Raw genomic sequence first — 12388 nt, forward strand, 5'->3', positions numbered from 1 at the left:
TTTTCCATATTAACTTTTATTCTAAAACACTTTGAGCGTACAAAGTAAACTTGATAATAAAATACAATAAAAACACCCAATTCTAAACGTATACATATTCATAAAGGTAAAAATATAAATGGAAAATATCTTAAAATTATCAAATATATTGAAAAAACTTCTATAAACTCTGGGAAAGTATGTCAACTTATTATAATTTAAGTAAACCAACATTCTATGTACTTACTGATCAAAATTTAAGGCATACATACATAATGTAGTTACTGCATTTATACAATATTCAATTCTTTTAACGTGTCTGTGGAAAAAAAACTCAAATAAGGCATTTTATTTAGGTAACAGGCCAGTAAAATAGACAAATGTGCTCCGAAAACGGCATAGTGAGTGGTGTCAATTGACGATTAGGTAATATTTTAATGTTACTAAATGTACTTAAAACACAACTATCTCCGTCAAGACTGACGCGTCAGTCAAAACTTCACTTTGCCTTAAAAGAGAGTCTGAAAAGCCTACAGACAAAAATATTAATAAATAATGTATTTTTTGCGTTTCAAAAATTTGAAATAAAAAGCCTCCATTTTAATTTGGTATTTAATTTTAAAACATAGCCTTCATTAAATCTTAAAGATAATTAGGCCCAATTTAAATTCCAATCAAACAGTCTTATAATTTGCAAAAAACTATTTTTTGGAAATTCCAGCCAATAAAAATGTAAAACAAGGATAAAATTACGATATACAACTTAAAACTAAGGTCGACAAAATATATCGATAAGGGATTACACTATTATCGATATATCGACAAAATTATGTATCTCAAAAGAAAAATAATCAAAATTATATCAAAGAGAATAATATAGAAAAATTATGTTTTTTCACTTGCTATCTTATAGACAGATGATATTTAACTTTTTAAGTATTATAGAACATCATAAGCTCAATGTAGACTCGATATTTATTTATGAAACTTGATAAACATTTTAAATATTTATGAAATTACTATTTTATGATACTTGTCTCAGTTCAGACGATATAAACTTGGTTTCAATTTTATATTTCAGTACCAAATATTTTTCAGTTTTTTTTTTACTTTCAATTTTGCAAATATTTAACAACAAACAAACACCGTCTGAACCAGCATTACTTACAATATTTTTCATATATAGATTTAAATAGTTTACGATATTTTAACAAAGTCTTATAAAGTTACAAGAAAATGCAATTTGTCATGATATAAGTTTACGATTAAGACACCATTCACCGAAAATATTACGTTATTATTTAAAATACAACATTTATATGTTTAAATATAATTCAGTCCTTTATTACGCGATCCATTGACGACTTAATTAATTTACAAACTATGTTAAAAAGCCTCTTTATTAAAAAAAAATATACCTAATGTCTTTGTCTTTTAATACTTGCCATTTTTTTTCACAAAACAATTTGTCTTTTATACAGCCTCAATCAATAAGAACACAAATAAATGTAGGTATTCCTTCATTACTTTTAAAACACATCTTTAATTCTAGTTAGAATGAATAAAATCGTTTATAATAACATTCGCTGCAAAAAAATACAAACAGCTACATAAAAAACAAAAAAATACTAAAAATTTCTTCACCCCGTCCAATGCGGGTTTTTCAGTCTCATAGTTACAAAATCGTCAATGGATTGCGTACTAAACCCAAGATTTCTGAAGTTTACATCGCCGATCCATCCATATAGAGTGAATAGGGGCGAGGGATTGCTTCTGTAGGGTCGCTAGCCAAGGCCTAGGGCTTTGCTTCTGTCTGAAAAATGGATAATTAGTGGAAAGTCAATTAGTGAGTCTAACTACGATGACGGCTACTTCTAGTGATGTTTACTCTGAAATATAAAGTACGGTGAATTATTACACTAAAACTAAAAGTTGTAATTACTATTTAAGTATGTATACTTAATTAACTATACGGAAACTATAACAAATATTTTGTGATTACTCACTCAAAGACTAACAAAAATATGACTGAAATTTACATCACCACAACTCAGGCCCTCAAGATAGGCCAACTTATATAAAAGCCAATATTTTTAGGCCAATCACTGAATGTCTCTTCATAATATATTTTGTCTAACTTCTATACTCTTACCAACATACTCTTGAAATTTCTATCGATCTATTTACCCCAACACTATTTATCTACTCTAAACATGATTGTAATGGCAATTTTATACAAAATCATAATATTTATAAGACAATACGTACGGTGCATTCCTTTTCCTCTGGTTTCTTGTTAGCCATCGTCTCTGGGTTGTACTCGTTCTCAAGACCGAAGTGCTGAAATATAAAAAAGTTGCTTTAAAATTAAGTTAAAACGCAATAAAAAAAGTTTTTGGAAGCCTGACCGAATTTCTACTAAAACGGTAATTAAAATAGAATCTACCAAACCTACCCTATGATATATATTTTTTTTGTATTTACTTTTTTAAACTAGCAATTTAAAACTATAGGGAAATTGGCTTTATATAATGATAAGATTTTAACATCTTTGGCAGTTGCTACGGGTAGTCAGAAGCCAGTAAGTCTGACAACCAGTCTTACCAACGGGTATTGGATTGCCCCAGTAACTGGGCTGGGGAGAGTTCAGATAGGCAGTCGCTCTTTGTAAAACACTGGTAATACTGGAAGCCGAACCCAACATAGCTGGGCAAAGGCTAGGCAGATGATGATAGGATCTCAAACCTGCAAAATGTCCTTATTGGACAAATGATCACCGGGTCCAGTCTGCACAAAATGGCGGAGCAACTTCCCGCCCTTTTCAACCAGCACGGCACCTCCAGTTTGTACCCAATCGCCCTTCAAATCGCCCCCTAGGCCTAATTAAAAAATAAAAGAAAAATAGATAAAAATAGACCTCTAAAATGTCCGTATTTGGATGTCTATCCGCCGGACCAACTTGCACGAAGTGGTAAGACAATTTCCCGCCTTTTCTGACGAATAACGCGCCACCATTTTGTAATCCGTCGCCGATTAGGTCCGTTTCGAGGCCTGCGATGTATTTCAACGTTATTTTTATTGTGTGAAGAATTTTCTAATAGTTCTAGAATATTTAATTACGATGTATATCGGCAACGGATTTACAAAATGAGGATTTTTCATTAGACAAAAAAGACCCGATTTGGTTACACGGCACCGCGATTGGAATTCCATTCAATAGTAAAACGTTTGTTTGCAACCATCACTTAAAATATACGCGAATAAATAGGTCAGTTTTGTCTAATAGTAACTAAACTAAATGCATTCAATGTAACTAATATGACTGTCGCTTAATGTTATGTATACTTCTCGCATAACTTGATGCCGGCTCGTAACTAAGTTCGGCTCAAACATATGAATGTTCCTATCTAAATAAATGTTTTGTAACAACTTTTAGAATGCCAAGTTATCTCAAATTCCGAGGTGAACTCACTAAGATGACAGGACCAATTTATTTATTTGGTAGTTTCCTAGTCTACAAGCGACCTCTCTACTGCGGAAACAAAATGTATGAACAGAACGCTACTGCGCACGCCTGAGGCGTCAAATGGCCGACTTCAGAGCGGCAAACTTACATGACAAGTGATGTACAACGAATACAACGATTTCTATACTATACTTGGAATAATCTCCAATCTTACCCATTCCACGGCCTTTGAAGATGGCGTCTCTGGACTGTTTCCAGAAAAGAGACGTGAGTATGGTGACCACGTTAAATCGCTTGAAGCCAAGAGTCTGGTATGTCGAGATGTTTTCCACGTAGTATAGATCTGGAAACGCAATACACAGACTTCAAATAATAAATGAAATCAAAATACCTTTATTTTCAGGCTACATTGGTCCATAGATGTAGGTACAGGTTGTTACAAAATGACCTCTCATAAAGAGTCAATTGAACATATTCTTATGCACATAACGTCACATTCATGAAGCCCTCAATTTCCAAGTCTGATCAGATTTTTGAAGGATACAGATTATAGTGCATCACGCCATAAACTAAAAAAGTAGTTTAAGTTATCGAATGTCAAATGTTTGTGATGTGGCAGTACTTTTTTAAAATAAATAAATATAGTGATTCAAGAAATGTTGTGGCTAAAACGTCGACCGGCCCTTTAGAGCTTCATACTTAGGGGGAAAAATATGTTTTGAGTGAAGGGTTGCGGATATTTACTAACTACTTCTATCCTTTTACTTGCATCCTAAAGAACCTAGTCCTCAAATCAGGTAAATAAATAATTCAGTAGTATGCTCACCTCCATCAAAGAATTTCCCGTTGACAAACTCCTTAGAGCCGGCCTCCTCTACGCCCACGCCTATCAGCTTAATGTTGTGTTTGTTCAATACTGGTGCTATCTCACCAAGCTGGAAACAATTAAATAATCGTTTCAGATAGGAAGAATTACATATAATCGAATGAAAACTTCGTAAATATAAAAATACACAGGAAGTGGTGAAGGGTGGGCGTTTTTTGGGAGCTGTCTTTTGTAAATTTTGACCTTAAAAAAGTAACGTAAAAGTTTAAATAAATTTTGAGTGTAAATACGCAACATTTACGGTGAGTTGGACCATTTAACTACAATAACGTTAACCGAACGTTCAGGGCTGACGCTATCTTTCTAGAAATACAAAAAAATCGATTTGAGCAACAATGCATTTCCCACGTTGTCAATCTAAGAAGTTATATTATGCCTCTAAAGTGGAAAGCATCCTTAATAATACGGAATTTGCTACTGCTTGCCAGATGAGTGAGTAGACCAGAAGAAACATTAATTGCCGATGGAATCTCGACTTTATAACTACAGCATTACAACGTCTAGTTGTAGTACATCATTTAGTTCCAAAGTACATTTTAACCTAACGATCTAACGGTCTTACTTAACATAGCGAAATCTTATCTATACCTGATAACATGGAATATTTGGACCGATAAAGTCAATCCGCTATTATCGGGCGTCAAACATCGGGTTAATGAGATTAATACATATATGAGAGAAGCAAAATATTTTATGGCAGGCAGCAAAAAGCTTTTCCAAGTAGGTAGCTCAACTTTTTTAAGTATTTCTTGGACATCATTGACTGATTAAAGGCGAAGAAACCTGGAAACATCTCGAGGAAACCTGGACTAAGTATATAGTCTGAAATGACCAACCCGCATTGAGCAAGCGTGGCGATTAACGCTCAATCCTTCTCTGCCTGTGTGAGAGGAGGCCGCAGCCCAGCAGTGGGACGATAAAAAGCCTGATGATGATGTATTAAATTCAAAATAGAACGAAACATTTTGGCCGTATTTAGTTTTCCAAATCAGACGCTTTTACAGTAGCTCAAAGTGAAATTATAGCAGCAGTTTATTAGCTTCCGTAGATCGGCCTTATTTACCATTTATCAACATGAAAGATAGGTTAACAATAATTACTTCCATAGTCTGATAACTACTAGACTAGTATTTTTTATCTAGGAAAATAATTAAGTACAGAAGGTACACGCACTTCTAGTAGTTTTATCTAGTAAAAAAATAATTACAGTACACGCAGAAACAACGTGTAAGAGCATTGAAATCTATATTTACTATATTTATCTCGAATTGAAATCACGTAATAATCACATCAATCAACATAGTGACTTTTCTGAAACTTTATCATGATATGTAATATAAATAACATGTATTTATTACTTGGATATAGGTAGTAAAGATTACATACCTATTTAGAAATGCACGAGTCTCGTAAATTCTAATCCCATCAAAAGCTCGACTATAAAATAAAATAAAATCAAGTGCAGGTTCCGTATGTTTGTTGTCTTTTATAATATGTACCTACAGTTTTCAGTCTTTGTTCTTATAAAATAATACATCAAGTGTGAAAATTTTAACTGCCTTGTCACAAATGGTCAGACAACAAACTCATAGTAGGCTACAGTTTTTCCTTTTGGGTAGTGAACCCTAAAAATTATGCAGGCTCAACCCACTTACTTACCTACCTCTCATATACCATAGAATATATTTAAAATAGAATTATTCAAAAAATTCGTTGAAACTGACCTCCTTAGCCCACAATCTGCACAGCATGCATCCCCATCTTCTGAAGAATATGATCGCCACATTCTGGTCATCCCAAAAGGTTTTCAGCTCTACGCTCTGGAAAATAAGACACAATTCACTATAATACTGTACACTGAAAACTATAATAATTAATACCCTAATTAATATCAAAATAAACAAAGCATTATCGATATTAATAAAAATACTTTCACTTTTACTCATTAAAAAGTTATGCATGGTTGAACGTAACAAACAATATGACATTTATTTATTGCAAATAATTCTCTCTGCTTTATAAAATATGCCGACTGCTAAACATATAAGGTGTACTCTTGCCACACAAAGAAAGAACCAGTGCTAGAAAATAGCATATTTTAAATTTCATTATTAATACAATTTGATATGTGAAGGAGGAATGGAACACCTGCGTTTAGTTTAAATGTATACTGTAGTAAGTAAGCCAGTGAGTCTGACACCAGTTCGGTTGCCCGGGTAACTGGGTTGAGGAGGTCAGATAGGCAGTTGCTCCTTGTAAAGCGCTGGTACTGAGCTACATCCGGTTAGACTGGAAGCCGACCCCAACATAGTTGGGAAAAAGGCTCGGAGGACAATGATGTATACTGTAGTAAGTAGTTGAACATAAACTAAACAAAAATCCTGATTAAGTAAAAATTTGGTAAAGACAATTTTAGATATAAGAAAGATACAGAGTGATGTTTCTCAATGGATTAATATTTTATTCAGATTTAGGCCCAGACTCCACCAAAGCCAATTTTTTAAAGCAAACAATACAATTATTGTGTTTAATGGATACTAATACTAAATTTTTATACTAATTAAAATCATCTCTGCTCTGTCATGCCTTCTGTGAAACAAGTAGTTTATTAATGATTATAAATCTATATATGTTTTTATTTCCAAGCCAGTTTAATTCCACTACATCAGAAAGATAACCTTTGGCCTTTAAAACCCTACAATAATATTTATGTTTTAATGTACTGTTATTGTATGTTTAATGCAGGTAATTATTACATTGTTTTGTAACAAAAGTAGCCTAATTAGTGCAAAGTAGAGTGCAGGTTTTTTAAAATATTTTTATTTATAGTAAGTGTATATATTAGGTAATAAGTTAGTTGTATGTTGTATATATATTTATTTGTAAAACTGTGCATTATATTATGTGTCATAATGAATAAATATATTATTAAATAATATAAAGAGTACGTTTTTGGACATTCTAATGTTAGGAACTACTAACTACGGGACCAATATGAAACATTCTTTCAGTGCTAGACAGCCTTTCGTTTAAGGAAGGCTGTAGGTAAACTACATTTTTATCCAGGTGGGCTGCATAGTTCCCATGGAACACAGGTAAAACTTTCATAGTATCAGTTACTGGCTAATCTGTTTTTGTTTGAAAAGTAAGAAATCTAGACAAATATTGTAAAACTGAAGAATTTGGTAACTTAAACACACTAATCTCAGGAACTACTAGTCTGATTTGCAAAAAACAGTGTTAGATAACCCATTTATCGAAGAGGGCCATATGCTACTTTTTATATGGGTTTGTGCAAAAATTACCGTGGGATGTAGATGAAACGATCGGCAGATGCTATTGAGATAATATAATCAAAAGTAAGTTCCTTTTTAGCCTAAAAATCACAAAACTGCTGAACCTATTCGACAAATTCTTTCACTGACAGGAAGCTACATTACCCCCGAGTAATATATGCTACATTTTATCCGGTTATGGGAAAAAAACAGTGTTATCAACTAGTGTTGCAAAAAAACCCTTTTTTTTCTAATGTGAAAAAAAACCTTGAAAAAAAGCCTGAAAAAAAACAGTTTTTTTTCTGGGCCTTTTTTTTTCAAGAGTATAATAACTCTAAAATTGTTAGGGCATTTACCATTAAAGATTAATACTTAAGATTACATAATAGAGTCTTAGGTTTATTCTTGAATCTACTGTACTTTTCTGATAAAACTGTACCAAAATTTCATAAAAATATTGGCAACATTCATTGATATTAACTCAACACAAGGGAAATTTTGAAAATTGAACTAAAACATAGGCTAGAAAAAAAAACAAATTTAGAAAAAAAACAACAATGCAAAGTTTTTTTTCATGTTTTTTTTCAATAAAGTGAAAAAATACAAATCGTTTTTTTTTTTTCATTTTACATCACTATTATTAACTGAACAATCTATGTAATTGCTATTCAACAGTAATAGATAGAAGTAGGTATAAATAATTAGAGGTGTAATTAATGTCGGAAATTGAACATAATATGTTGTGTAGGTAGACAGAGTAGGTATTGGAAGGTATATATTACTAGTATTTCATATATTTATTACTATAGTCTGTTTTTTAATCTCGTAGACTAAATTGACACTTGCAAAATGTCAAACTTCCAAATAATTTTGCTAGCTCTGTGGTGCAGTGTTGTACTTACGATACCGGTACGTTGAATCGTAACTTTTTACAATAAGTCATCCTGAAATAATGGGCTTATCCTTGATGATTACGCATGGCTTTGCGTGGTCAGATATCCCTGGCAGTTTGTAGCACGTCGTACAGCCATGTGTACGTACGTGAATTTTAAATATAAAACTTTGAATGAATATTAAATTCGTCTATTATAGATAAAAAGTTACGATTCAACGAACCGGTATGGTAAGTACAACACTGCACCACAGAGCTAGAAAAATTATTAGAAAGTTTGACATTTTGCAAGTGTCAATTTAGTCTACGAGATTAAAAAACAGACTATAGTTGTTTCCTCACAGTTTCACTTGCTTACCGGGAGAACTTATTCCTATACCCGGATAAAACCCGGGGATAATGTAGCTTCCTATCAGTGAAAGAATTTGTCGAATAGGTTCAGTAGTTTTGGGACTTTTAGGATAAAAACAAACAAACTTTCCTGTTTATTTTACTAGAATATAGAAGTACAGATTTATTGAATAAAATCGCCTAAAAATATCTGTAATTGCTTTACAACTTGGATACTGTGTTTTTGTACATAAGTATGTAACATAAATTCTATTTATAGCCGAATCTTCCACATGACTGGTTCTATTATTGCGAGATACAGTTACGAAACTATTGCAAACGTACGCCGGTTGTTTCATACAAAAACTTATTGGAAATAGGATAAAAGTGTAGTATTATGACGCTTTTGTCATGCGATCAAGTAATCCGCAGGCATTTTCCCTTAAAAACTTTACATAAAGCGCAAAAGTAATTTATTTCGTAAGTTAAATGCGTCGTAAATAAAAAAAAAATAACAAATGTACAATGAGGAAAAAGCAACTTTATTTACCTCACCGGTCGCGATGCTCTTTACTTTTTGTGATCCAATATCGTTGATATCTACAGACATTTTTGTGTTTTACTTTTCTACAAACTGTTAACTTTTATAATTTCAGAAAAACTCAAAATATTGCAATGAAGCAAGCGAAGTGAACAACATGAATGAAATGAATTGATCTTGCTTGTCAAATAGATTGAATGAGTGAAACTGACCTGTTAAGAGGGAAGAGGAGAAAAGCCGTTTTAGCAGTTTCTCTTTTCCTCACAATTATTTTCTACGTTGCGTTGCGTTGTGTGCCATACTTATTTTTCATGCTACTGCTCCATCTGCGTTAGCGTTAAAGTTAATGTCAATGGCCAACTACACGTTACTTAGGGCAGCGGTTCCCGAATTCTTTTGGCTTCGGAACCCTTTTCGTTTCACCATTTTTCGGCGGAACCTTAGCTTTAGTAAGAAGTAAGCTAAAGACGTAAATTCACTAAGGTACCTACGGCTCGTGGCGTGGTAGCGCACCAAATGGTCATATGGTTAGAGACATATTCAGTATACTCAGGCATAGCATGGCTATCTGCCACACGGGCCAGAAAACAATTTAGCCGCCCTTGACTTTGTATATTACGTAAATAGTTTTATGTTTGAAGACTGACAAAGTAAACGTAAAAAGAAATAGATTGGGTTTGTACAGGTGCGAGGCGAGCGAGCGCGATTTTTTTTAACTAAAAGAAGAAGTTCCAAGCACCCGCTAGCAATGAAATAAGCCCAAAAATGCGGTGAATTTTGGCCGCCTCGCTACCTATTTTTGCCGATTGCCGAAGACCTGGAGGTGTTAAGTTAATCTACAATTTGTAAAAAACGGAATTAAATTATCTGCTGCCGTGGCCTTCCCCCGCCACTTGTCGCGAACTCGTACTTACACTCCCGAGTGGTACCCACCTACATGGTGCCTAAATGGAATTTCGGAATGCAACATTTAAAACAATTTAATTGAAAATGAATAATAATTTAATATTGTCAAAAGTGAAACGATTTACCATATGGAAATCTTGAATTTTCCACGGAACCCCTGAGGGCCCGTCACGGAACCTCAGGGTTCCGCGGAACCCCATTTGGGAACCGCTGACTTAGGGCATTAAAAATGCGCGTTGGCTACACTTAGGTTACAATGCCGCAAAGAGTTAATCTCTCATGAAGTTACGCGTTAACACACATTAAAGAGGTTAAACTTAGACACACAAAATAATTCTAAAAACTCTAAAGCTTACTCATTCGACCACTCCATTATCTTGCTCGTAAAATGCAGTTACCGCCTAAAAAAAGTACCTATCTACACTCGTCCTTGCATACGTCCTGTGCGCGTGCGTTTCGTGGAATGATATGGCATTAATGTAGCCAACATCACTTAGCGCGCTAAGCTACGCACTAAAACCCTTTGATGTGTCCAAAAAACCGACACCCGAGTTATCGCTTAACGTTTAATGCTATTAATAATGCCATTTGTATAAAATGCCATTAAAACGTTGGCCAGATCTGTGTAACGCCAAAATTTTACGCGTTAAGACGCAGATGGAGCAGGAGCATAAAAGTTTGCTCCACATGGTGCTGAAGAAAATTCTTCTTATGGTGCTTGGAAAACAGTGTACCTAATATGAAGTAAAGCAGTTGCAAATTTTTACGGCTTATGTTTAACTGATCACCAGATATAGTAACAAATAGCAGACAAAAATAGTAAATGATCACCAAAATGAAACTCGCATTTTAATGTAAAATTATAACCAAAGTTTTAACACTTTGCTATCCTATTTAAGTGAAATTACTCCAAAATAAATCATGCGTAAACCAAAAATAGTAAATGATCACCAAAATTAAACCACCATTTTAAAGTAAGATTATAACCAAAGTTTTTAAATTCTGCTATCCTATTTAAGCAAAATGAGTCCAAATAAATCATTGTTATCCCAAAAGTAGTAAATGATCACCAAAAGTAGTAAATGATTATCAAAATTATACCAGCGTTTTAATATAAAATGATAATCAAAGTTTTTACTTCTTGCTATCCTGTTTAAGTAAACTGACTCCAAAAAAATCAGTTCGGCCTGATAAAATAAATGTAATAACATTATGGGGACCCTTTTACTGCACTAGGGTGGAAAATTGTCTATTGCATGCCTCTAAACAGTGCGATAAGAGTGTGTTTTCGAGGGAGTGTATTGAGAAACACATTCTTCTTCTTCTTTCTCCTGCCCTGTTCCCAATTTTACTTGGGGTCGGCGCAATATGTCATTTTCTTCCATTTTCCCCTGTCACTCACTCCCTTCCTATTCACATCATCTTTCAGGCAATCCATCCATCTTTTCTTAGGCTGACTGACTGGGGATCGTGTCCGGGCGGGCACAGCGCGGCGTTCGCGGTGCGGTGGGAGGAGCGCATATTTTGATAGTGCATGCATTGCAAGCCGGACACATAACTTAATATGGCATCATAATACTTTCTTTGGTAATAAGCCTACATTTTATGGCAATCACAGTGACTTATTTAGGCAAAAATAATACATTAATTTGGTCGTCAAGAGTTGGTGATCATTTACTAAATTTGGTGGTCGAATACAATTTAAAGTGGAGTCGTGACTGAAATAGCTGGTACTATTGCATTTTTAGACTTTATTTTTCTGGTGTTCAGTAGATATTTTTGGTTACAAAACTAAGGATATCAAAGCATTTTATGGTGGTCATTATATTTGTTCCCAATTTTTACCTCTCCTATTTTTCTTCTTCCTAGTGTTAGTCCCGTCTGATGACGTCCGTTTTCGTATTCTCTTCGATCAATTCGCTGTCCTGGACATCTTCTAACTTCTTCTTGGAGTTCGCAGCTTTCCATATTTTTTTACAACATATTTTCGCCTATAATTTATTTCAATAGAAATACCTTGTTTTCAATATTATATTTAAAAAACCTTATTCCCCAAGCCTATTCAACACTCCATCATTTTTGTATTGGTGGTTAAAAATACCAACTCCGAACT

At 33.8% G+C, this 12388-nt stretch overlaps 1 protein-coding gene across 4 annotated transcripts in view; it reads right to left on the reverse strand.

The window, feature by feature from the left end:
* The window catches only part of LOC124642916 (prostamide/prostaglandin F synthase-like), a 22504-nt gene continuing 10116 nt past the window's right edge, over positions 1 to 12388 (reverse strand). The window contains exons 1-7 of one of the 4 annotated variants that reach the window (XM_047181669.1): positions 12121 to 12258; positions 6056 to 6151; positions 4272 to 4380; positions 3660 to 3788; positions 2725 to 2858; positions 2248 to 2319; positions 1 to 1792 (exon numbers count right to left, since the gene is read on the reverse strand). In XM_047181669.1, coding sequence (XP_047037625.1) covers positions 1775 to 1792; positions 2248 to 2319; positions 2725 to 2858; positions 3660 to 3788; positions 4272 to 4380; positions 6056 to 6151; positions 12121 to 12243 — 681 coding nt within the window. In that variant the 5' untranslated portion in view covers positions 12244 to 12258 and the 3' untranslated portion in view covers positions 1 to 1774. Of the gene's footprint in view, positions 1869 to 2247; positions 2320 to 2724; positions 2859 to 3659; positions 3789 to 4271; positions 4381 to 6055; positions 6152 to 9378; positions 9544 to 12120; positions 12259 to 12388 lie in introns of those variants that run through there. The other 3 variants (XM_047181670.1, XM_047181671.1, XM_047181672.1) reach the window with 3 other exon arrangements.

This window comes from Helicoverpa zea, chromosome 26, assembly GCF_022581195.2.
Source record: "Helicoverpa zea isolate HzStark_Cry1AcR chromosome 26, ilHelZeax1.1, whole genome shotgun sequence".
Classification (NCBI taxonomy): domain Eukaryota; kingdom Metazoa; phylum Arthropoda; class Insecta; order Lepidoptera; family Noctuidae; genus Helicoverpa; species Helicoverpa zea.